Source organism: Heteronotia binoei, chromosome 13 (assembly GCF_032191835.1).
Source record: "Heteronotia binoei isolate CCM8104 ecotype False Entrance Well chromosome 13, APGP_CSIRO_Hbin_v1, whole genome shotgun sequence".
In the NCBI taxonomy this organism is placed as follows: domain Eukaryota; kingdom Metazoa; phylum Chordata; class Lepidosauria; order Squamata; family Gekkonidae; genus Heteronotia; species Heteronotia binoei.
The window spans coordinates 12,405,186-12,431,199 of NC_083235.1; the positions used below are offsets into that span (position 1 = coordinate 12,405,186).

The 26,014-nt window shown below is 50.6% G+C and overlaps 1 protein-coding gene across 2 annotated transcripts in view; it reads right to left on the reverse strand.

Moving 5' to 3' along the window:
* Window positions 1-301: 301 nt before the first annotated feature.
* The window catches only part of LOC132581369 (semaphorin-3F-like), a 49,870-nt gene continuing 24,157 nt past the window's right edge, over window positions 302-26,014 (reverse strand). The window contains exons 5-17 of one of the 2 annotated variants that reach the window (XM_060252595.1): window positions 24,940-25,033; window positions 23,703-23,822; window positions 18,590-18,729; window positions 15,895-16,009; window positions 14,583-14,652; window positions 14,331-14,475; window positions 12,560-12,782; window positions 10,483-10,571; window positions 9,910-9,951; window positions 7,908-8,065; window positions 3,784-3,851; window positions 2,573-2,703; window positions 302-1,182 (exon numbers count right to left, since the gene is read on the reverse strand). In XM_060252595.1, coding sequence (XP_060108578.1) covers window positions 745-1,182; window positions 2,573-2,703; window positions 3,784-3,851; window positions 7,908-8,065; window positions 9,910-9,951; window positions 10,483-10,571; window positions 12,560-12,782; window positions 14,331-14,475; window positions 14,583-14,652; window positions 15,895-16,009; window positions 18,590-18,729; window positions 23,703-23,822; window positions 24,940-25,033 — 1,833 coding nt within the window. In that variant the 3' untranslated portion in view covers window positions 302-744. Of the gene's footprint in view, window positions 1,183-2,572; window positions 2,707-3,783; window positions 3,852-7,907; window positions 8,066-9,909; window positions 9,952-10,482; window positions 10,572-12,559; window positions 12,783-14,330; window positions 14,476-14,582; window positions 14,653-15,894; window positions 16,010-18,589; window positions 18,730-23,702; window positions 23,823-24,939; window positions 25,034-26,014 lie in introns of both variants that reach the window. The other variant, XM_060252594.1, reaches the window with a different exon arrangement.

Sequence of the window (26,014 nt, forward strand, 5' to 3'; positions counted from 1 at the left end):
AGCTGGGCTCAGGTAGCTGGCTCGAGGTTCTCAGCCTTCCATCCTTCCGAGGTCGGTCAAATGAGGACCCAGCTTGTTGGGGGGGAAAGTGTAGATGACTGGGGAAGGCCATGGCAAACCACCCGTCGTGATGCGATGTCACCCCAGAGTCGGAAGCGACTGGGGCTTGCACAGGGGACTACCTTTACCTAGCAGTATGGGGGTCTTGGTGCACACCTTCCCTATAAAGTTAGCATACCCGCACGCACTGAAACATTCCTCCTTTTTCACAAAATCCACCACGCGCCCTTCCCCGTTTGCATTTTGTTTAGAAAATAAACCTGCCACTTTTATTCTCTGCAATCCGTTCTTGCAACACAGGGTTAATAATAATAATAACAATAAATCACGGGGATTTAATGCTGAAAAAGAAACCCCACCGGTTCCCTACTGGGGTAGGGAAAAAAAAAGTCAGCCATGTTAGGGGAGGGGGGGGGAGAGAATTAGCACTGTAAAAAATAGACTTTTAAGCCAAAGCCCCTGGAATTCAGCGCTGGTCTCACTATATACATCCGTGGAAAAGAGCCAGTGAGCCCTGGTCCTGCGAAACCCTGGAATTAGCCTGGACACACAACACAACACACAACCCTGTTAAGCAATAGCGTTGACCCTTTCCCCTGGGGGAGGGGGAGGGCTTTCCCCATCTCTCACAAGGAGTCCACTTGGAATGTCATTCTCGAACACCCAACGGTGCAACAAAAGCTCTCAGCTCCGAGGAGGGGAATGGTGGCCCGTCCATGGCTTAGTGCGGTGGTGGTGGTGCCGCTGCTGGCGGCCGTTGCTGCTTTGGGAGTGCTGGGAGCTGCTTCTGGTCCAGTTCAGCGCGCGGTGGTTGGCTCCGGACGAGCCTGCCTGCTGCTTGGAGTCCCAAGGGGACTGACGGCCGCTCCGCCCACGGCGGGCGTCTCGGTCGCTGTTGAGCTGGTGCCTGTAGCTCTCGCAGATGCCTAGGGTGGACGGGGCCTGTTGGGCGAGGGCCCCCTCGAGCAAGGCGCGAGGCAAAACGTGCAGGCGCAGGCGGCGCAGAGTGTGGCGGAAACGGTTCTCGGTGGCGACGCACTGGTAAAGCCCGCCGTCGGAGGGAGTCGCTGGGCCCAAAAGCACACCCTGAGGTGTGCGCAGGAGCACGCGGTCTCGGGGCAACTGTGAAGGGAACAAAAAGCACAAGGTTAAGAGTTCAGTTTGGGACACTGCTGCATTCATCCCCTTAAGCAGCGTTCTCTTGTTTTTTTTTAAGCAGGAACGCAGTTCCGACTGGCGTGGTGTCAGGGGTGTGTGGCCTAATATGCAAATGAGTTCCTGATGGGCTTTTTCCTACAAAAGCCCTGTGAAACAATGCTGATGTTGGGGTGTGGCCTAATATGCAAATGAGTTCCTGATGGGCTTTTCCTACCAAAAAAGCCTTGCTTGTAGAACCCACTTTGGTTTCCGTTTTCACTTTAGCCCACTTTCAATATGCACTTTACAGTTCTTCAGATGTTCTTATAAATATGCAGGGCCTCATTTTGGGCCGGGGCTCACAAGAGCACAGCCCCGGAACCTCTACATTTTATTGTGTTGTTTCTTCTTAACCACCACCCCACCCCACAAAAAAAAAATCACTTTTGGGCTCCCTTGTTCAAGCCCCCTGTGAGTATTTTGCTGAACTCTCTTAAGATTTGACAAACTTTCTAATATTTTCCCCTCACAAAAAATGGGAAAATTACCAAAACATATAAAGCAGATAGATGGAAATTTTCCTTGTGCCACTGTGGCCACGTAAGAGAAAGTAAAGAGGTATGATCGGAATAAGGTTTTATTATGATTAAGCTGATATATGATTAAGCTGATATGATTTAGTGCACCTTCCAGTGATGTCAGAGGTGGGCGGCAGATGCTTATGAAACGGCGCCTGTAAATATTGATGTTTTTCTATGAAACGACGCCTGTAAATATGCCTTTTTTTTTACGGTCAAGTCCCAGCTGACTTATGTGACCCCATAGAGCTAGGGTGGCCAACGGTAGCTCTCCAGATGTTTTTTTCCCTACAACTCCCATCAGCCCCAGCCATTGGCCACGGTGTCTGGGGCTGATGGGAGTTGTAGGCAAAACCATCCGGAGAGCTACCGCTGGCCATCCCTGCCATAGCATTTTCAAGCTCACACATTTTTTGTCGTGGCTCAGGAAGGGTGACCCCAGAGCACACTAATGGATAAACCAGCTCACAACTTTAATGCCAGGAGCTCACAAAGTAGGAATTTTGCTCACAAGACTGCAACTTAGAGGGAACATTGCCTGTGAGGTAGGCGGGGCTGAGAGAGCTCTTACAGCAGCTGCCTTTTCAAGGTCAGCTCTGCCAGAGCTATGGCTGACCCAAGGCCATCCCAGCAGCTGCAAGTGGAGGAGTGGGGAATCAAACCCAGTTCTCCCAGAGAGCCATCCTGTCCCCCCCTCTTCTCCTGACTGAACGTTCCCAAGTCCCACAGCCCTTCCTCGTCCCTTTCTTCTGCACCCTGTTCTGTTCTGCCCACATCCTTTCTGAAGAGGGACTTACCACCTTGCGCTTATCAGAACCGTCTGTCTGCACAAGCCACTTCACGGACGCATGAGGGGATCGCGGTTCGCACTCCAGAAACACGCTTCCGCCTTCCAATCCGTATTGAACCTGTTCAGGTAACTGCTGTTCTACTAGGATCCAAACAAAAGCGTGGAATAAGGTAGAGAATAAAAAACGGGGTCTCCCAGTTCTCCATACAACTGAACATATGGCACTGTGGTCAACACAGAAGTTTGTTTCTTTGCGGTTATTTAGCCCAAGAAGTCCATCTACCAAATTTGTGGTGTGGCAGAAGTGACAACTTGTACGTACGTGCTCATTCCTGCCTCAAAACTTTCTCCTATGCATCTTTGCCAACGTCCTACTCCTCGCCAAAAGTTGAGTTCCCTTCTGTGTGGGAAGAGTTGTGTTGGCTAAGGGGAACCTCCACATTTGGGGGAACCAAGCCTCTGAATCCCAGAGCCAGGATGCAACATCAGGGGAAAGCCTTAGTGTCTCTGCCCTGTCATTGGCTGTCCAGAGGAACTGGCTGGCCACTGTGTGAGACAGGAGGCTGGGCTAGATGGACCACTGGTCTGATCCAGCAGGGCTCTTCTGATGTTCTATGAAGGCCTCAGCCTCTCTGCCCTGTTATTGGCCCTCCAGAGGAACTGGCTGGCCACTCTGTGAGGCAGGAGGCTGGACTAGATGGACCACTGGTCTGATCCAGCAGGGCTCTTCTGATGTTCTTATGAAGGCCTCAGCCTCTCTGGCCTGTTGTTGACCCTTCAGAGGAACTGGTTGGCCACTGTGTGAGACAGGAGGCTGGGCTAGATGGACCACTGGTCTGATCCAGCAGGGCTCTTCTGATGTTCTATGAAGGCCTCGGCCTCTCTGCCCTGTTATTGGCCCTCCAGAGGAACTGGCTGGCCACTCTGTGAGGCAGGAGGCTGGACTAGATGGACCACTGGTCTGATCCAGCAGGGCTCTTCTGATGTTCTTATGAAGGCCTCAGCCTCTCTGGCCTGTTGTTGACCCTTCAGAGGAACTGGTTGGCCACTGTGTGAGACAGGAGGCTGGGCTAGATGGACCACTGGTCTGATCCAGCAGGGCTCTTCTGATGTTCTATGAAGGCCTCGGCCTCTCTGCCCTGTTATTGGCCCTCCAGAGGAACTGGCTGGCCACTGTGTGAGACAGGATGCTGGATTAGATGGACTACAGAGTCATACCCTTGGCGTTGAAGCCGCGGCACTGTCTCAGGGGGTCTCCGTGTTTGATATCCTGGCGCCGACTCCTCCTGCGTAGAATAAGAGACCCAAGTTTAGTACTTTCCCTCCAGAGGGGCCCTTCCTGAGTATCAAAGTGAATAAGGGGTTTTTTTGGAGGGGAGGGTTGTTTAACAGCAACCCACTTGGTCCCTGAGGTCATCGTCCCCTTTTATTGCCTCAGCGTGCGTCACAGCAGTCCACACAGAAACAGAGACAAAAACCCTCGAGAGCTCCATAAAACAGCCAACAGCCATTACGACGCTTGAGGGGAATCCGAAAGAACCGGCCTCTTTCACAAAGTTATAAATCGGCTTTTGTACGGCTGAAGTGACTTTTTACCGGTTCACGTCCCACCTCGGTTAATGTCTCACAAGGGCCAGCGGCTCCCTGCGGCTTCTTTCTGATGCGGATGTTGAGTTAGATCAGGGGGCTGTGAGTGGGGGCTCTAGAGCCAAATGTGGCTTGTTAAATAAAAGAAAACCACATCTTTAAATGGAGATATGTCTGAAGGGCAGATGAAATGCTGTGGTATATTCCAGTTGTATTTTTTTTTAATTAACATTTTAAAAAATTTTTTAACAAACCAACACTAGCCAAACTACTGCAGTCAGGTTATACATCTGACAAAGTTGTTAAAAATGCTCTACGTACATCACTTTAAATTTAAATTACAAATCAAGTTCTAGTACTTTTATTTAACAAGCCACATTTGGCTCTAGAGCCCCCAGTTACAGGCCCCTGATCTAACTCAACGACCACATCAGAAAGAAGCCACAGGAATTGCTACTATTTTTTTTCGTTGTTTCTAGGAGATAAAGTAACATTAGAACAAGCCAATTTAGTCAATATGAAATAATCCCATATTCTCTGTAACCACTGCTTTACCGTGGGTGGTTTTTTCGTCTACCCATCTGGTAGCAATACCATTTTTTGTGACTGACAATAATATTACTATAAATTCAGGTTTCCAAATGTCAATGTCTAATTTTGACCAGTTTTCTAAAAGAATAACTTCTGAGGAAGGAAGGAAGGAAGGAAGGAAGGAAGGAAGGAAGGAAGGAAGGAAGGAAGGAAGGAAGGAAGGAAGGAAGGAAGGAAGGAAGGAAGGAAGGAAGGAAGGAAGGAAGGAAAATAGATGGGAGAGTGAGAGGTGGAAAGAGGGATGGTGGCTCAGTGGTAGAGCATCTGCTTGGGAAGCAGAGGGTCCCAGTTTCAATCCCTGGCATCTCCAACTAAAAAGGGTCCAGGCAAATAGGTGTGAAAAACCTCAGCTTGAGACCCTGGAGAGCCGCTGCCAGTCTGAGTAGACAATACTGACTTTGATGGACCAAGCGTCTGATTCAGTATAAGGCAGCTTCATATGTCCAACTTTAAGTTTAAATGTATTCTGCAGGCCGCCAGTTTACTTTGGGTAAGTTTACTTTTGTTATGTCTTTGGTTTTTCTTATTATTTGTTTCCAGTACATCTGGATTAGTGGACAGTGCCACCAGCAGTGAAGGAACTTTGCTTCCATTCCGCATCGTTTCCTGCACGTGGAGGAAAACTGGGTATCTCTTTGGGCCATTGTTGTAGGCGGCAAGTACCATCTGGTCATGAGCTTTATAGATTGCAGTTTTACTGCGAAGATTTTAGAAGTAAGACTAGGTGACTTCCAGATTTTTTCCCAGCTGTATTTGGAGTGAGCACAGTGACTCCCGAAAGCTCTTCCCCGCCACAAATTTTGTTCGTCTCGAAGGCCCTCCTGGACTTTTGCTCTTTTATGCCACCTAACTAGTATGTGAAGGTATTAGTTTTTATGTTTGTTTATTTGATTCGATTTATATCCCGCCCTCCCCACCAAAGCAGGCTCAGTGTGGCTCACAGTACAAAACCACAACAAACAATCAAAATCCATACATATTATAAAATTTGTTGTCATTCAGTCGCACAGTCGAGTCCGACTCTTCGCGACCCCATGGACCAAGTCACGCCAGGCCCTCCTGTCTTCCACCATCCTCCGAAGTCTGCTCAAATTCGTGTTTGTTACATTAGTAACGCTGTCCAGCCATCTCATCTTTTGCCCTCCCCCCCGCTCCTTCTTCTTTTGCCTTCTGTCTTTCCCAGCATCAGGGTCTTCTCCACAGAGTGCTCCCTTCTCATTGGGCGGCCAAAGTATTATAAAATGACACATTTGATAATTAAAACAGTCAGAATAATTTGGTGCTAGTCTCTTTGATGTTGTGTAATTTCAATGGCGACAGTATTTCCGCAATTCGCCCACGATACAAAGCTCGGCGTCAGTTGAAAGCCAACCGGAAGAGAGCGGTCTTGCAGGCCTTGCGGAACTGGGCAAGGTCCCGCAAGGCCCTCGCTTCTTCTAGTAGCTGATTCCACCAGTAGGGGGCCGCAATCGAGAAGGCCCTGTTTCGAGCGGTCTTTCATTTGGCCTCCTTTGGCCCAGGGACTGCTAATAGATATGGGATTAAAAGGCTTGTAAAAGATGCTTCACAGCCAGAGACCATGCTCAGATGTACCCTGGAGTTCTGAGGCAATCAGAAGATATGAAACTATCAGACATGAAGACGCCCTGAGGCAACTCCTGAGTGTGTTTTAGTACTTATCGTGAGGCCTCATGTGTACAGTTTGCCAGCCTTCGGAAATCTCTGGAGATTTGGGGAGGTGGCGCCTGGGGAGGGCGGGGTTTAGGGAGGGGAGGGGCCTCAGCGGAGTACAATGCCATAGAGACCATCCTCCAGGGAAGCCGTTTTCTCCAGGGAAACCGATCTCTGTCACCTGAATCAGGCCAAGCCAAGCCACCTGGCGGCCTGAGGAATACATTTAAAGTTAAAGTTGCTTTCTTTCTGCCTCTCCCTCCCTCCTACCATCTATTTTCCTCCCTCCCTTCGACATTCATGGCCGCATGTGGAGGAGGAGGGGAAATCAAAGCCGGTTCTCCCAGATTAAGAGTCTGCCGCTCTTAACCATGACATCGCAGCTGGCTCCACGTCCCCAACTTGTTGGAGCCCTTGGGCACCACCAGAATTCTGACCCACCGCGATGTTGTGATCTCCCCTGAGCCCGCTTGCAGGGAGGGCAGAACAGAAATATGAATAACAAGTAATAAATAAAGGGGCACAGCTACAAGATGGCTGCCACAGGAAGTGGACCCACCCTCAAAATTGTCACCACAGTCTACCTTCAGCGATACAGTGAAGGTCCTTGTGATGGGGTGGCAGCTGCTGCCAAATCGAGTAGCCAACCAGAAACCTTGATGGGAAAAGCCCCGCCTGGCTGAACTCACTTTCTAAAAGCACTTGGTAGGCACCCCTGCTCTAAGGTGCTGGTCATAACCTTTAAAGCCTGTCTGGGACAGTGATGCTCTGTATTCTTGGGTGTGGGGGCGGGGTAACAGTGGGAGGGCTTCTAGTGTCCTGGCCCCACTGATGGACCTCCTGATGGCCCCTGGGTTTTTTGGCCACTGTGTGACACAGAGTGTTGGACTGGATGGACCAATGGCCTGATCCAACATGGCTTCTCTTATGTTCTTATGAACCTGCTGATGGCACCTGGGTTTTTTGGCCACTGTGTGACACAGAGTATTGGACTGGATGGGCCATTGGCCTGAACCAAAATGGCTTCTCTTATGTTCTTATGTCTGGGGCAAGTGATGCTCTGTATTCTTGGTGCTTGGGGGGGCACAGTGGGGGGGGCTTCTGGTGTCCTGGCCCCACTGATGGATCTCCTGATAGCCCCTGGGTTTTTTGGCCCCTATGACACAGAGTGTTGGACTGGATGGGCCATTGGCCTGATCCAAAATGGCTTCTCTTATGTTCTTATGTCTGGGGCAAGTGATGCTCTGTATTCTTGGTGCTTGGGGGGGGCACAGTGGTGGGGCTTCTGGTGTCCTGGCCCCACTGATGAGCCTCCTGAAGGCACCTGGGTTTTTTGGCCACAGAGTGTTGGACTGGATGGGCCATTGGCCTGTCCAGCATAGCTTCTCTTATGTTCTTATGAGTTCGCCAGTCAGCCTTCTTCCTTTATGCAAAACCCAACCAGGTTTGCTTACACAACTGAGCAAGTCCCATCAGAAATTACACAGACTTACCTTTTAGCTGTGTGGCTGTACCGAGCACATCGTTGCCCATCCCAAGCGCAGTATGGATCTCGGGCCAGGCAGCAGTCAGCGCAGGCTTCCCCATATTCACGGCACCGGTGCAGGCTCAGCTGCGAGACACCCACGTCGGAGGAAACGTACAGCTGTTGCTGCAAAAGAGAGTGGGCCAAGTAAGGCACAGACGCTAAGAGCTGAACTCGAAAGCCTGCTCCGCCAATCAAAAAAGTTCACTTGGTGGGCACACGAGACAGGGCCTTTTCAGTGGCAGCCCCACAATTGTGAGACAACTTCCCCAGGAAAGTTTCTAAAATTCAGCCAAATTTCTAAAAATTCAGCCAATTTCATTAATATTCATAGCCAGGGCTGTTTTTTTTTGTTTAGCAAGAATAGCTTGGCATCAGGGGGTGTGGCCTAACATGCAAATGAGCCCCTGCTGGGCTTTTTCTTCCAAAAAAGCCCAGTTCATAAGCACATTTTAAAAAGAAATCTTAAATCTGACCAAATAAAACTCAAAACAATATACAATACAAGAATATTATGATTTGATTATGTGTACAATCAGAGGTGATCATATTCTGTTTAATTTCTGATGGATTTGGATAAGCTCCTGCACCTCATTTTTAGTCATTGGCTGAACAAATATGATCTCCAAATACTTATCAACCATCATGCTGGCTGCTGCTACTAACTTTAATTCTTGACATTTTTCTTAAGATGTTCTTTACAAAATAAAAGAGGGAACTTTCTGTTTTGGAAGGATTTAGGGCTTCTGTAAGGAAGATAGTGATTAACTTCCAATAAACTGTGATTCTTTCACAATTCATCCACAAGCACAGGAAAGCATAGCCAGTGTGGTGCAGTTGTCAGAGGGTTGGTCTCTAGGATTCAAAATTCATAAAAGCCCTGCTGGATCAGACCAGTGGTCCATCCTTTCTCACACAGTGGCCAGCCAGTTCCGCTGGAAGTTCAACAGGGCAAAGAGGCCAAGGCCTTCATAAGAACATCACAAGAGCCCTGCTGGATCAGACCAGTGGTCCATCTGTCTCACTCAGTAGCCAACCAGTTCCTCTGGAGGGCCAACAACAGGGCAAAGAGGCCAAGGCCTTCATAAAAACATCAGAAGAGCCCTGCCAGATCAGACCAGTGGTCCATCTGTTTCACTCAGTAGCCAACCAGTTCCTCTGGAGGGCCAACAACAGAGCAGAGAGGCTGAGGCCTTCATAAGAACATCAGAAGAGCCCTGCTGGATCAGACCAGTGAGGGTCCATCTAGTCCAGCATTCTGTCTCACACAGTGGCCAACCAGTTCCTCTGGAGGGCCAACAACAGGGCAGAGAGGCTGAGGCGTTCGTAAGAGCATCAGAAAAGCCCTTCTGGATCAGACCAGTGAGATTCCATCTAGTCCAGCATCCTGTCTCACACAGTGGCCTCAACCAGTTCCTCTGGAGGGACAACAACAGAGCAGAGAGGCTGAGGCCTTCATAAGAACATCAGAAGAGCCCTGCTGGATCAGACCAGTGAGGGTCCATCTAGTCCAGCATTCTGTCTCACACAGTGGCCAACCAGTTCCTCTGGAGGGCCAACAACAGGGCAGAGAGGCTGAGGCGTTCGTAAGAGCATCAGAAAAGCCCTTCTGGATCAGACCAGTGAGATTCCATCTAGTCCAGCATCCTGTCTCACACAGTGGCCTCAACCAGTTCCTCTGGAGGGCCAACAACAGGGCAGAGAGTCCAAGGCCTTCCCCTCAAAAGAGCATCAGAAAAGCCCTTCTGGATCAGACCAGTTGTCCATCTAGTCCAGCATCCTGATTCAAACAGTGGCCAACAAGTTCTCTGGAGGGCCAACAACAGGTCATAGAGGCCAAGGCCTTCCCCCGATGTTGCTTCCTGTCTCTGGGATTCAGAGGCTTAGTACCTCTGAATGTGGAGATTCCCCTCAGTTTTCTAAAGCTGAAGCTCTTCTTCACCGCTTGGCAACACGTACCGCCAACCTACCCGTTTAGAAGATATCCACAGCGTTTTCACCGGAGCAGGAGTCTGTGGGGCGAGAAGGGGGAAAACACCACTTTAGACCAGGGGTGTCAAACGTGCAGCCCGGGGGCCAAATCAGGCCCTCAAGCAACTGGCTCTTGTCTGCTTCCTTCTCCTTCTCATGCCTTTTTCTGCATCTCAGCTTGCTTTGCAAGGCTTGATCACACACACAGGAGCTACAGAGCAAAGCCTCTATTTTTTCCATTGGCTGAGGCTCCTCCCCCTCCTGGTCCCCTGGGGAGGGAGGGAAAGAGCCAGAGCTTCCTTTGCCCAGTTCCCTGGATCCCATGAGGGATAAAGAAAGCACCTTTATGACCAACACATGCTCATGTTTTAAGCGTGTTTTAAGTTTCAAAAAAAAAATCTTTAGTCATGTTTGTCTGTGTCCTTTATAATCTCTGCTACCTACTCTTAAATAGGTACACATGGCCCGGCTAGGTCTCATTTATGTCAGATCCGGCCCTCATAGCAAATAAGTCTGACACCCCTGAGCGGTCCCACCAGGGAGGCTGGTCTGCATTTGGAGTTCTCACTCACCCTGAACACCTCCACCTCTTCCAAGGTCAGCTCTTCCAGGACCCCGTGCTCCTGGGGAAGCACAATCACCTTCTGCACCGTGCCCTGGTCTGGAGGGAGATGACCAGACGTCAGCCAGAAACACCCCATGGGAAATAAAACCGTCTTCCTCACTCCCTACCCCCTTGTATCACAGGCAACTCGTAAGGCGTCCTCATGATCCTGGGCCTAGTGAGGCCTACAGGCTCCAGAGAAGCCTGCCTAGGAGTTACTGAAGGAAGCCTACATTTCCCTGGATGCCCTCTGATTGGGTGGCAAGGTTTTGGAGGGAAACTAGCCCAGAGAGGGGTGGGACCTGGGAAGAGAGCATAGAAAGGGCCAAACACAAACAGGGGGTGTTCTTTATGGAAAAGGCTGCAGGAGAGAAGGCTGCAGGATGGATCCCTAATCCAAAGGGGTTGAGTTCTGGTATTAGAGTAGGGACTGTCCAGCTAAACGCGTCAGGGCTTTTGTTTGTTTGCACCAACCTTTACTGTTTTCATGTTCACTTTAGCACTAAATCTTTATCACCCACTTATCGTTTTAGAGCACTAATAATAAACTTGTTTTTGTTGTTATACCGTCTGAGTCCTCACGTCTCCTTGGTCACAGTTAAGAGGTATTTATTAATACGGAAGACAAGGCCCTCCATACAGACCGTTACCAGAGTGGTGGCAGCCAGTAGAAGCCCTCGCTGGCAGGCCCCTGCTGTGTGACCGGTGTGGAGAGAAGCGCCACTGCCAGGTCCCAGTTTTCAAGGCGAGAGACAAACAGAGGTGGCTTTGTCACTGCCTGCCTCCCTGTGGCAACACTGGACTGCCACGGTGGTCTCCCATTCAAGTACTAACCAGGACTGGCCCTGCTGAGCTTCCCCAAACTGATCAGATGGGGCTAGCCTGCGCCACCCAAGCCAGGGTAGGCTGCAATACTGTCATTAGAACAACAGGCAAAAGAAACACAAGACAAATAAAAGAGAGTGCCATTTTGCTCAATGAGTTCATAAAATTGTGGGATTTTCTACCAATGGCCCTTGGCATATAGATGGCTTGAAGAAGAGATTAGACAGATTCGTGGAGGATAAGAACATTGGTCCATCCTGTCCCATACACTGGCTGACCTTTGGAGGGCCAACAACAGGGCACAGAGGCTGAGGCCTTCATAAGAACATCAGAAGTGCCCTGCTGGGTCAGACCAGTGGTCCACCTAGTCCAGCATCCTGTCTCATACACTGGCTGACCAGTTCCTCTGGAAGGCCAACAACAGGGCTGAGAGGTCAAGGCCTTCATAAGAACATCAGAAGAGCCCTGCTGGACCAGACCACTGGTCCAGCTAGCCCAGCATCCTGTCCCATACACTGGCTGACCTTTGGAGGGCCAACAACAGGGCACAGAGGCTGAGGCCTTTATAAGAACATCAGAAGAGCCCTGTTGGACAAAACCAGTGGTCCATCTAGTCCAGCAGCCTGTCTCACACAGTGGCCTACTGAATTATCATTGAATTATCTTAATTATTGGGCAAAAAACAGCATGACACAATATGTAAACTTACTGAGCCAGTTAGTTTGGTGTAGTGGTTAAGTGCAGGGACTCTTATCTGGGAGAACTGGGTTTGATTCCCCACTCCTCCACCTGCAGCTGCTGGAATGGCCTTGGGTCAGCCATAGCTCTCGCACAGCTGTCCCTGAAAGGGCAGCTTCTGTCCGAGCTCTCTCAGCCCCACCCACTTCCCAGGGTGTCTGTTGTGGGGGAGGAAGGTAAAGGAGATTGTGAGCCACTCTGAGATTCAGAGTGTAAGGCGGGATATAAATCCAGTATCATCTTCATCTTCTTCTATAAGAGAATTTGATGTTGTATGTTTATAGACATTTTATTGAAGCAGTTGTGATACACCTAAGTGGTTTACGAGTTATTTATTTAGTGGTTACTTTGGAGGAACCTACTTTGTTTCAACCTCACCTAGAAAACGGCAACCCCATCACATGTTGAGGACTGATGCTTTGGCAAACGGAACCTGTGCATCCCCAGCTACTGCCCTCCCAGAGCGAATAGTCTGGGCATACCCGTGCCAAGAAAGAGCACCTCGTAACGCCCGTCCACCGCGTCCACCAGGTCGACGGCCAGCGTAGTGAAGCTGTAGGGGACATTGGTCCTCACCAACAGGGGGCGGCGCTGCAGCGGGTAGACGGAATTGTACATCAGAGGGTGGTTCCGCACGAAGGTCACCAACTCGTCGGAGAATTCCCGCGTGGACCGAAGCCCTGGGGTGAAGGTGCCTCCCGGGCACTGAAAAAGAGAGCCGGGAGAGAAGGTCAGAGCTAAGAAAAACACTTTCAGGCAACTGAATACAGCACTTTAAATCCCCTTTCAGTACTCTTTAAATCCCCTTTCAGTGCACTTTAAATCCCCTTTCAGTGCACTTTAAACCCCCTTTCAGTGCACTTTAAACCCCCTTTCAGTGCTCTTTAAACCCCCTTTCAGTGCTCTTTAAACCCCCTTTCAGTGCTCTTTAAACCCCCTTTCAGTGCACTTTAAACCCCCTTTCAGTGCACTTTAAATCCCCTTTCAGTGCACTTTAAATCCCCTTTCAGCGCTCTTTAAATCCCCTTTCAGCGCTCTTTAAATCCCCTTTCAGCGCTCTTTAAATCCCCTTTCAGCGCTCTTTAAATCCCCTTTCAGTGCACTTTCATGATCATTTGCTGCTTCACACACTTAAGTCCAGTTACGAGGAAAGCTGGGCTGAGAACAGGTGGCCAGCCCAAAGTCACCCAGCAAGCATCCATGGCAGAGTGAGAACTCGAACCTGGGGCCTCCCAGTTCCCAGTCCAACACTCTAACATGGGGGTCCCCAATGTGGCACTCATTGTCACCATGGTACCCGCCAATACCCTTCCTGGTGCCCACCGAGTGTTTTTAGAGACTAATGAGCCTAGGAGGCTGTCAACAAGGAAGAATTGTAGGGATCTGATTGGCGTACAGATTTCTTAAAATATTCCTTTGGCAGCAGGTGCCACCACAGCACAAGGCCCTTCACCATGTGATGAAAAGGTTAAAACGCTTGGGGCTCTTTAGCTTGGAGAAACGATGACTGAGGGGTGACATGATAGAGGTTGACAATATTATGCATGGGATAGAGAAGGTAGAGAAAGAAGTCCTTTTCTCCCTTTCTCACAATACAAGAATTCGTGGGCACTTCATGAAATTGCTGAGCAGTCAGGTTAGAATGGATAAAAGGAAGCCCTTCTCCACCCAAAGGGTGATTAACATGTGGAATTCACTGCCACAAGAGGTGGCGGCGGCTGCAAGCACAGACAGCTTCAAAAGGGGATTGGATAAACATATGGAGCAGAGGTCCATCAGTGGCTATTAACCACAGCATATTGTTGGAACTCTCTGTCTGGGGCAGTGATGCTCTGTATTCTTGGTGCTTGGGGGGCACAGTGGGAGGGCTTCTAGTGTCCTGGCCCCACTGATGGACTTCCTGATGGCGCCTAGTTTTTTCTGACCACTGTGTGACACAGAGTGCTGGACTGGATGGGCCATTGGCCTGATCCAACATGGCTTCTCTTATGTTCTTATATGAAATGTAGGCTGTGGTAGCTATTTTGTGGCTGGCTCCGCCTTTTATGGCAGCCATTTTTGTGGCACCCATTTTGTGGTGGCTCCCGTCATGCTGTGTCAGAATTCCAAAGAGGGCAACAGGCTGAAAAATAGCTGAGGATCCCTGCTCTAACCACCGTGCCACACCATAATTTGGGGGAACCAAGTGAGTGGAGTGGGAACTAAAGCATCCAGGAACTAGAAGGTAGGGGGAGAGATATTTTGGTGACTCACCGCTCCGGGACGAGGGTAGGGCACGCGTCCCGTGTACGGCCCCCACTGGTAGTTGTGCCCCTCCTTGTGGGCAAAGGGCCCGTTGAAGACGGTCCGTATGTCCGCCATGGAATAAACACAGACGGCAGAACCCCGGAACACTGACCTTGGGGAAGAGAGATGGAGAAATTGGGAAGAAGGTTTATACCAGGGGTAGACAGCACTGGCTGTTCTCTGCTGCTGAAGCCCTGTTACTGTCATAGATGCACTCACCCCAAGGTGGAGAACACCCCATAAAGCAGGGGGTGTTTCTCGTCCTGAGTTGGCAGAAGGAAAACATCACCTGGGAACACAACAGGGGAGCAACGGAGACCGAGGATCGTATTTATTATTTGTTCATTAATTAAAGCATTCGTATCTTGGGTTTTCCTCATGGTTCAAGGCGGCTTACAATAATATTTAAAAACATTTTCAATGAAAGCCAGAAATCAAATGACAGGCCCCAAACTCCTCCCCTCCCCTTAAAAGATTCAATTCAAACCCCTTCAAAGACTCTAGCTAGCAAACAGACTACAGACATTATTTCCCTGGGTGGGGGGGAATGGCTGCTCTGGAGGGTAGATTCTATGGTGTCATCCCTTGCTAATGTCCCACCCCTCCCCTTTCCAAGCACCGTTCCCCTGAGGCTCCACCCCCAAGTCTCCAGGAGTTTCCCAACCTAGATGTGGCAACCCTGTCTCCTGACTACATAGATCCAGGACTATTTTTGAGCAGGAGCACACGGGAACGCAGTTCCAGATGGCTTGGTGTCAAGGAAAGGGAAAGGTTCCCTGTGCAAGCACCAGTTATTTCCGACTCTGGGATGACGGTGCTTTCACAATGTTTTCGCGGCAGACTTTTTACGGGGTGGTTTGCCATGGCCTTCCCCAGTCATCGACGCTTCCCCCCCCCCCCCAGCAAGCTGGGGACTCATTTGACTGACCTCGGAAAAATGGAAGGCTGAGTCGACCTCGAGCTGGCTACCTGAAAACCCAGCTTCCGCCGGGGATCGAACTCAGGTCATGAGCAGAGCTTAGGATTGCAGTACCGCAGCTTTAACACTCTGCGCCACGGGGCTCTTTTGGTGCCAAGGGATGTAGCTTAATATGCAACTGAGTTCCTGCTGGGCTTTTTCTACCAAAAAAGCCCTGTGTGAAACAATGGAGACATAAGGGGGTGTGGCCTGATATGCAAATGAGTTCCTTCTGGGCTTTTTCTGCCAAAAAGCCCTGTGTGAAACAATGGAGACATAAGGGGGTGTGGCCTGATATGCAAATGAGTTTCTTCTGGGCTTTTTCTACCAAAAAGCCCTGTGTGAAAAAATGGAGACATAAGGGGGTGTGGCCTGATATGCAACCGAGTTCCTGCTGGGCTTTTTCCACAAAAGAAGTCCTGCATAGATCAATTTCCCTGGGGAAAATGGCCACTTTGGAGGGTGGACTCTGTAGCATTAGACCCCACTGAGGTCCCTCCCTTTTCCAAATCCAAGGCTCCACCCCCAAAATCTCCAGAGATTTCCCAATTCTGAGTCAGCAGCCCTACTCACGCAGCTCGTCAAAGAAGGTCTCCACACCGTCTTCTCCCACCACAGAGCAGACCAGCCGGGCTTTCAGGAAGGTGGTCCACTTGTTCACCAGGGAACGTTGCCCCCCGTCGTCGTTCTGAAAAGGGACAAAGAGCTCCGTCGCCCAAAGGGTCCGTATAAAAAGTGGTGCTACTTCGGGGCATAGGGAAGGCAAAGCGGCTGTCTGCACAGAGTTCTCCCTCTTCAAACCAGGAGCAGGGAGCATCAAAAGAACGCTTGGTGTGAAACGTGGCAATCGAAGCAGGGGAGAGGGGGAGAGGAAGAGTCGCAGAGGCCTAGCGCTGGAGAGTGGTCTCGGGGGTCATCTGTTCTATCCCCCCCAGGCAGGGCCGGCTCTTCCATTAGGCAAACTAGGCATCTGCCTAGGGCGCCGGCCCTGGGGATGAGCCAAATTAGACGCCCCCACCTTTTTTCAACCCACTGCCGCCGCTTCTCCTCGCCTCCTTCCCCTCCCCGAAGCGCTGCCGTCTTCCACCCACTGCCGCCGCTTCTCCTCGCCTCCTTCCCCTCCCCGAAGCGCTGCCGTCTTCCACCCACTGCCGCCGCTTCTCCTCGCCTCCTTCCCCTCCCCGAAGCGCTGCCGTCTTCCACCCACTGCCGCCGCTTCTCCTCGCCTCCTTCCCCTCCCCGAATCGCTGCTGTCTTCCCCCCACCTTGCCGCCACAATTAGAGAGTGGAGGGGGCAGCGGCAGTGGGGGGGTGGCAGGCAGCAGGGCTGCCTGGTGCGCTGTGGGCCCTAGGGCAGGCCCTAATCCCAGGCAGGGGTCATTTCATGGAAAAAGAGGCGCTGGACTCATTAGCACAACTCATTTGCATCTGCCACACACACCTGCCTTCACTGGAAGGTGGACTAAATTACATCAGCTCAGCATCTACCTTAAAATGCTTCTTGAATTCGAACTGTCAACATAAAACCTTACATTCCCATCATACTTTTAAAATTACTTTCTCTTATGCGGCCACAGTGGCATGAGGAAGATTTCCATCTGCTTTGTATGGTTTTGGTTATTTTCCCATTTTTTGTGGAGAAAAATATTAGAAAGTTTGTCAGGTCTTAAGAGTTCAGCCCAATTCTCACAGGGGGGCTGCACAATGGAGCCCAGAAGCAAGTTTTCTTTTTTTTTGGGGGGGGGGGGTGTAAGAAAGAAAGAGCACAATAAAATGTAGAGGTTTCGGAGCTCCTGTGAGCTCCTGCCCCAAAAGAGGCCTACCTCTGGGGCTCCACCATGCAAAAGTTCCAAAGCTAGGTGGCTGTTCAGTCTTTGCTTGAAGTCGTGCTTCCATCTGCCTTCGCAAGGCATACAGAGTCCCCCACCCCCCTTTTTTTGCTACCAAGCCACAGCCAACTCGTGACAACTTGTGGGCTTCTCAAGGTAAGAGACATCCAGAGGCAGAACTCCTTGTGATTGCTGAAACTCTCCCATCGGATCCACCCCGTGACCTTACTTGTGTTTGCTGTTGTCACTCAGCAGGGGACATAAGAACATAAGAGAAGCCATGTTGGATCAGGCCACTGGCCCATCCAGTCCAACACTCTGTGTCACACAGTGGTAAAAAAACCCCCAAGTGCCATCAGGAAGTTCACAAGTGGGGCTAGAAGCCCTTCCACTTTGCCCACCCGCCCCCAAGAATACAGAATATCACTGCCCCAGACAGTTCCAATAATATGCTGTGGCTAATAGCCACTGATAAACCTCTGCTCCATATTTTTATCCAATCCCCTCTTGAAGCTGGCTATGGTTGTAGCCACAACCACCTCCTGTGGCAGTGAATTCCACGTGTTAATCACCCTTTGGGTGAAGGACTTCCTTTTATTCGTTCTAACCTGACTACTCAGCAATTTCATTGAACGCCCACGAGTTCTTGTATTGTGAGAAAGGGAGAAAAGTACTTCTTTCTCTGCTTTCTCCATCCCATGCATAATCTTGTAAACCTCTATCATGTCACCCAGCAGTCGACGTTTCTCCAAGCTAAAGAGCACCAAGCGTTTTAACCTTTCTTCATAGGGAAAGTGTTCCAAACCTGTAATCATTCTAGTTGCCCTTTTCTGCACTTTTTCCAATGCTATAATATCTTTTTTGAGGTGCTGTGACCAGAATTGCACACAGTATTCCAAATGAGACTAGGGTTGCCAAGTCCCTTGCAACTGTTGGTGGTGGACTTTTTTTCACCTGGGCGTTGATGTCACCTGGAAGTGACGTATCAGGCAGGGCATGTTGCGTGGGGACGCTCTAGGAATTTGCGGGGAAACTCTTATGGTTTCACACAGGGACGCTCTAGCAATTTTTTTTGGGGGGGGACTCTATGGTGCCATAGAATTCCTCCTGAATTCCTAGAGTGTCCCCACGTTCCCGGCATGGAGACGGGACTGATTCGGGGGCGCGGGGATCCCCTTGGCAGCCTCCTCCCTGTCAGCTGCCTGGGGTCTGCTGAACCAGGGGATCCCCTGCCTCCAGCAGGAACTTGCCAGCCCTATACAGGACAGTCATTTTTTGATAATTTAAATAAACCCCTCATCCCCTGCCGGCGGCCAAGGGGGACCTGGCAACTCTTAACACGCACTGGCATCACCCCGGTCGCCATCTTCCTCAAGCCGGGAGACCTGCCTCAAGGAAAGACCTGACCACGTATCCCGCCTCGCAAGCTTGTTGCTCACCAGGCAAACCCGCCCCACCCGAGCGAGCACAGCGGGCCCCACGGCCCCCTCCAGCGCTTTCTCGCGGAAGAAGAAATACAGCTTGTCGTCGTTGTGGTCGGAGCTGTCGGGAATGACTTGGGCGTGGAGGAAAACGGGATCTAGGACACACAGAGAGAAAGAGAGGGTGTTATTTTGGTTCACCATTTGGAGGCGCCGTAGAAAAATTTCAGGGCAGCGAAGGTCAAGTGTTTCTGGAAGGGTCCCTCCCTCAAACCAGGCCCAAAAGGATGAATAAGCGGCTAGTTCAATGTACACTAATAACTAGGGTTGGCCTGTTTCCCCCCTGCTACCAGCATGGGATATGGCTTCCATATTCAGGCTGGGAAACTCCTGGAGATTTGGGGATGGAGCCTGGGGAAGACGGAGACCTCAGTGGGGTGCAGTGCCACAGAGCGCCCCCTCCAAAGCATCCATTTTCTCCAGGGGAACTGTAGTCGGGAGATGAGCTGTAATTCCAGAGGATCTCCAGGTCCCACCTGGAGGCTGGCATCCCTAGAAGGGGAGGCGATTGGATAAACATATGGAGCAGAGGTCCATCAGTGGCTCTTAGCCGCAGGGTATTGTTGGAACTCTCTGTCTGGGGCACTGATGCTCTATATTCTTGGTGCTTGGGGGCCAGCAGTGGGAGGGCTTCTAGTGTCTTAGCCCCACTGATGGCCCCTGGTTTTTTTGGCCACTGTGTGACACAGAGTGTTGGACTGGATGGGCCATTGGCCTGATCCAACATGGCTTCTCTTCTGTTCTTATGAGGGGAACTACAGAAGGGGAGGGAGTGAGAAGTAGGCCTCCCTAGACGGGGGGTGGACTCAGCAGGGTACAATGTCACAGAGTCCCCCCTCTAAAGCAGCCATTTTCTTAAAAGGACACTGGACAATTTTTGATAACGATTAAGTGTAAGTGGGAGGAGCATATGAATTTTGGTTCTTATTAATTAGGGGTACCTTTTATAATGATGTTTTGAACATAGTACACCGGCGGGGGTCAAGTAATGGGGGGAGGGGGAGGTAGAAAGTAATATATGGGATAGAGAAAAAAAAGTACTTATTAATGATATAAGAAATTGAATATATTGCCATATGTTACTAATAAAATTGTTTGAAACAAGCAGCCATTTTCTCCAGGGGAACTGGTCTCCCCTAGTCTGGAGATGCGCTGTAATTCCAGGGGATCCCCAAGTCCCGCCTGGTTGCTGGCATCCCCACTACCAACAGCGGCTTTGATCCACTGGATGATTCCCATGGATGTGGGGGATGATTCCCATGGATGTCCTCTTCCCACTTCAGATCCCTGACTTCCCCACGTAAACGCTGTTCCTGGGAAAGCCTTTCCCTGAAGTGGCTGACAGGGAAGTTATTCTTAACTGCAGTGGGAAGCCAGGAAGTCTCGCTCTTTGGATGGAAATCCTTTCTGCTTGCAGAAATTCCTGGTGGACCTAAGCCAATCTATACCCAGTATCCCACCCTTGCGTCTAGGGGTGGTTTCAGCTAGCCAGGCCCATGCACCCGATACCCGGGTGCCACCCCATAGGGTCTGTGGACCTGGCGTGGCGTTTATCTTTGCAACATGAGATTTTTTTCTTCACTTTTAAAAAAGCAACTTACAAAAAGGAAATTCCAGAAAGATGGCCCTGGTAGTGGTAGGCAGCGAGAGAGAAAAGAGAGAGAAAGAGAAAGACAGAGTCTTCTGGTATCTTAAGCATGCTCAAATTAACTGTAACGTTGCCTTTGGAGGCCTTGACCTGAGTAGGCCAGTCAACCATGACCTCAGAAGCTAAGCAGGGTCTGCCCTGGTCAGTCAGTCAGTCAGTCAGTCAGTCAGTCAGTCAGTCAGTCAGTCAGTCAGTCAGTCAGTCACATTTTATTTGTATCCCGCCCTCCCCAACCAAAGTGGCTCAGGGCGGCTAACAGCAAAAACTCAATACATACATTGTACAATAAATAACATTTAACTACAATTAATTAAAATCCATTAAAATTCTAAAAACATCAATGCATTTAGTGCTATCACCGCTGGCAAGTTTACTAGGTAGTTTAGTAGTTTCAGCTGGTGAAGGCCGTTTGGAACAAGATGGTCTTGCAGGCCCTGCGGAACTGTTCAAAGTCCCGCAGGGCCTGCATTTCTTCTGGAAGCTGATTCCACAGCTGTGGAGCCATAACAGAGAAAGCCCGAGTACGGGTACGCTGGAGTCTTACCTCCTTTGGCCCGGGGATAGTCAGCAGGTTCTTCCCTGCTGACCTCAGTGTGAGGAAAAGCCCCCTACTTTTCATACATGTGGACATCGTGATCGCCAGTGTGGTTGCCAGGGTGCCTGGAGATTTAACTCTCACACATCTGCTCTAAGAAGTGGACTTTGCTTACAGTTTCTAAGGCTTATATGGCAGCTTTGCATTCTACATCTCTGAAGAGTGTTAGCCAGAACTACAGACATGCTCCAGCTGCTCCTTGTGTGCCCAGTCTTGGCCACTGCAGTGGAAGAAGCCAGGCCACCATGTTTCCAGCCTGGCTCCATGGACCTAAGGCTAACAACAGCAGAATCCATCTTGCTTTCCTGATCCAAGCATACCCTGCCAGGCTGGACTCATTCCTTCTTAGTGGGAAAGTCACACGTACACACCCTGAGCCTGCAAGCAACTCATTTACCTCATGAATGGATTAATAGCTCCACTGTTGATCCTAATTGCTCAGCAATACCAGAACAATAAATCTTGCCCAGCAGAAGATGAGATAAGAGGAAGGACATCTCCTGTCTTCATCAAGTCTTTTGTCTTACCCGGGTGGTACCTAGGCCATGTATTTGATTCCCTATTGTCACCTTCCCAGCTAATCCCATTTAACCTTAAGTATCCAGCCATTCCCATTCTCACCCCAGTCTAATACCTTGGAGCCGCCCCAGGCAGCATTGCAGCTTGGAAATTTCCAGGTTCACCAGACTAAGGTGAAGTTCATTGGTCAAAACTGGCATCCAATTAGGTGTCAGCAAGGGATGTCCAGCCTTCTTGGTCATCGCAGAGCCTCCCCCTGCTCCTCCCCAAGACCTCCCAGCCCCTGAAGGGTCTGAGGGAGCCTATTTAACCTCTGACCCAACTCCACTCATGTGTGCTCTCTATTCAGCAACCCCCTTATCCCGCTGTATAGATCCATCCCCGATTCCTGATCAGTTTCGGGTCCATCCCCCATTCCCTCATTCGTCGCCATCGGAGTCTTCCTTGGAGTCTGCGAGAGGTAGTATCACCCTGTATGTCCATCCTTTTATGTACCCCTATCGATCTCTCTATATTTCTTTAGACCTGTGTGAATGTGTGATTGTTTTTGTACCTTGTGTGAAAGAACTATTGTTTCAAATAAATTACAATTGATTTTATTAAATTAGAGTCCAGTTCATTGAGCATTGACTATCTGAATGGTTGAGCCTGGTATACACAGATAACAAAGATTCCTATTGGGCCAGCTGTCTCTCAATCTAATTCCCCAATCTCATTTTGAGAGCAGTTACCCTAACATCAGTGCTCTCTGGGGTTCATACGGGGAGAGACGGTCCCTAAGGTAGGCAGGTCCTCGGCCATATAGTACTTGGATGGGTGACCCACAAGGAAGTCCAGGGTTGCTCTGCAGAGGCAGGCGATGGCAAATCACCTCTGAACGTCTCTGCCCTGATCTAGATGGCCCAGGCTAGCCCAATCCCATCAGATCTGAGAAGCTAAGCAGGGTTGGCCCCGGCTAGTATTTGGATGGGAGACCACCAAGGACATCCAGGGTTGCTACGCAGAGGCAGGCAATGGCACAAACCACCTCTGAAAGGTCCCTTGCCTTGACCTGGACGGCCCAGGTTAGCCTGATCTCGTCAGATCTTGGAAGCTATGCAGGGGCGGCCCTCGATAGTATTTGGATGAGTGGCCACCAGGGAAGTCCAGGGTTGCTACGCAGAGGCAGGCAATGGGAAACCACCTCTGAACGTCTCTTACCTCGAGAACCCTGCAGGATCACTATAAGCTGGCTGCCCCTCAACAGCACTTTCTATCGCCCAGTGTTGGCAAATTCTTGCCTTCTGATGGACTCTAGCCCATGAAAGCTTGCACCACAATAAAATTACCTCATGTCTCAAAGGTAACTGAAGAACTCCTTCAAAATTACTTAAACAGACTGTGATGGAACCAGCCCGATTCTGCCTTCAGACCCGGTCCCGTCAACTCCCTTTTGAGTCGCCAGCTCCTGTTCAAGATAAGCTCTTCTTCCCACCACTAGGACACGCTGCCACCACCTGTTCAATTTCGGGGTTCCTGACTGAGAGGAACAGGACTCCCAATCCCCCTTGCCAATTCTGTGGCCTCAAAGTCCTCTGCCAACCCAGCACCTGGTTAACACAGAGACCAAAGTCCTTCTTTGGGAGACCCCTGGAGGATTGGTATCCTTGCCAACTGTGTGCCTTCCCCCTTCCCTGGACTCCCCTCTTGCAGTAGCGTGGCCTAAGGTGGTTGGGGAACCTGTGGTACAGAGGGACTACCTTTTTAAACAGACAAAATATTTATTTAAAATTTATAACTATTTACAGGAATTTTTAAATGCAGGGTGAACAGAAGCAATAAATGAAAGCAGGGATAAACGCTCCTTCTTTCCCTAATATATAACTGGCCCTGACCATACCATCCAGAACCGACTCACCAGTCACCAAGACTCAAATCAAAACTCAACTGACTGTCAGCTTCCCCTGACAACTTTTAACTGCCTGTTTCCCTCCAAAAACCTCTAATATAAAACCCTCCAAAAACCTCTAATATAATTTTCCCTCCTGCAGCCTTCTGGGAGACCAGCCTGAAAGACTTCCTGTCTCTCTAGGAGGCCTCCTCAGAAGTGCTGCTTCCAGACAGGAGGGGAGGGAGAAGGAGGAATAGTCTAGGCCAAAGCCTTGCCTAGAGTTTTATAGACGCCTCTAGCCAACTCCCAGACAAGCACAGGCCTAAAATGGTGTTTCTCCACACAGAATTCTCTATTGTGGCTTTAATGTTCACAGAGTTTTGCATCAGTTAGCAACCTTGCCCTTCGATACCAGGTGGTATGCATCAAAGAGTCTTACCATAGAGCCAACGGGAATCATGCTGCTCGGTGCGCACAGCTGGTCGGGGCCCCATGGTGCGAAATAAGGCGGCATCAGTGCCCATGAAATCCACGTGCACACCGGCATACAGAGTGGTATCTAAGGAGAGGGGAAAAGAGAGTCACTGAAAGCCTGAATCAAGTGTTACATGGGCACAAAAAGTAGCCTCGCTTTGCCAACTGGGCTGGGCTGACAGCACCATGGGAGGGGGGTGGGTGTCAGATGGCTCAGAACAATAGCAGTTCTCCTATTAAGAACATAAGAAAAGCCATGTTTTATCAGGCCAATGGCCCATCCAGTCCAACACTCTCTCTCACACAGTGGCCAAAACCCAAGGGGCATCAGGAGGTCCACCTGCAGGGCCAGAACTCCAGAAGTCCTTCCACTGTTGTCCCCAAGCACCAAAAATGCAGGGCATCACTGCCCCAAACGTAAGAGAAACCATGTTAGATCAGGCCAATGGCCCATCCGGTCCTACACTGTGTCGCACAGCGGCCAAAACCCAGGGGCCATCAAGAGGTCCACCTGCAGCGCCAGAACTCCAGAAGCGCCGCCACACTTCCTTTCTGTCAGGATCAGCGTCCTGAAAGGACGGCCCCACTACAGCTGACTCCTCTCCCATCCAGGAAGTGGGGAGGGGAGGAGTCAGCGGTAGTGGGGCTGCCCTTTCAGGACACTAGTCCTGACGGACATGGAATGAGGCGGTGCAGTTTTACCCGCCGATCGGATCACCTGATCTGTGTGTGGGGGGGCGGCACCCCTTTGGATAGCCGGGAACGCGGCACTAGAGCCCGTCCCGGCATTGAAATCGATGTGGGGTGGGGAAGGGAGGGGGAGGCCGCTGGGGAGCAGGCAAACTAGGCGTTTGTCTAGGGGAGAAGGCCGAATTTGTTGCCCCTGCTCTGTCAGTGCCCTAGGTAACCACCTAGTTTGCCTAGCGGGGGAGCCAGCCCTGGGCGTCATCGCCAAGTTTGCCTCTCTCTGCAGCTTTGTCAAAGGGGCTTTTGAGAAGGCTGCAGCTGGGGCTGCAAGCAGTGGGGTGGGCACTCCAACTCTGAGATAATTTGCGAGGGGCCCCCAAGATTGTGACCGCCCAAGGGCCTCCACAAGGTTTAATCCGGCACCGGTTACCATGGACCAGCCCCACGTCTGCAGACGTCCTGAACAGCGGAGGATTTGCATTCAGGGCCACGGGCACTGCCACGAGGGCACTTACTGACAAGGATGGCCATGCTGTGTTGTCGTGGGTCGTAAGGGCATTTCCCCTTTCCCGGTTCCACCGATCGAGGCACCATTCGGAAGAGGTACTCCTTGCAGGGAGAGAATAGAGTTTGGGCATCAGCATGGAAACTTAACGCAGAGCTCGAGTTTGCTAGGCTCTATCTCAGCCCCACGTTATTTCACTCCTCATCCCAGTCTAGGGTTGCCAACCTCCAAGTGCAAAAAACCACAGAAAGATCATGGTGTAGAGAACTATGAAAAATGTTGAAGCACTGTGTACGGTCAATAATAAACAATTTCTTGGAATGAAGGCTCTTTGATTTATCTTAATTATTGAGGAAAAAACGGCATGACACAATATGTAAACGTACTGAGCCTGTTTGTTTGGTGCAGTGGTGAAGTGCGCGGACTCTTATCTGGGAGAACCGGGTTTGATTCCCCACTCCTCCACTTGCACCTGCTGGAATGGCCTTGGGTCAGCTATAGTTCTCGCAGAGGTTGTCCTTGAAAGGGTAGCTTCTGGGAGAGCTCTCTCAGCCCCACCTACCTCACAGGCAGGGGCGACCCGACGCCCCATGGCGCCCTAGGCAGACTAGCTGCCTGATGCCCCCCAAGCACCCCCATGCCTCCCCCCTCCCTTAGGACCCTTTCCCACTCCGTGCCAATTTCAACGCTGGAACCGGCTCTAGCAGCATATTCTGGCTCTCTAAAGATGATGAAGATGATATTGGATTTATATCCCGCCCTCCACGCCGAAGAGTCTCAGAGCGGCTCACAATCTCCTTTACCTTCCTCCCCCACAACAGACACCCTGTGAGGTGGGTGGGGCTGGAGAGAGCTCTCACAGCAGCTGCCTTTTCAAGGACAACCTCTGCCAGAGCTATGGCTGACCCAAGGCCATGCTAGCAGCTGCAAGTGGAGGAGAGGGGAATCAAACCCGGTTTTCCCAGATAAGAGTCTGCACACTTAACCACTACACCAAACTGGCTCTCTAAAGACCCCCCTCCCAGGCCAAACACTCAAAACGCGGCTAAAACCACACCCCGCAGGGCAGGGGTGCACTCACCGTC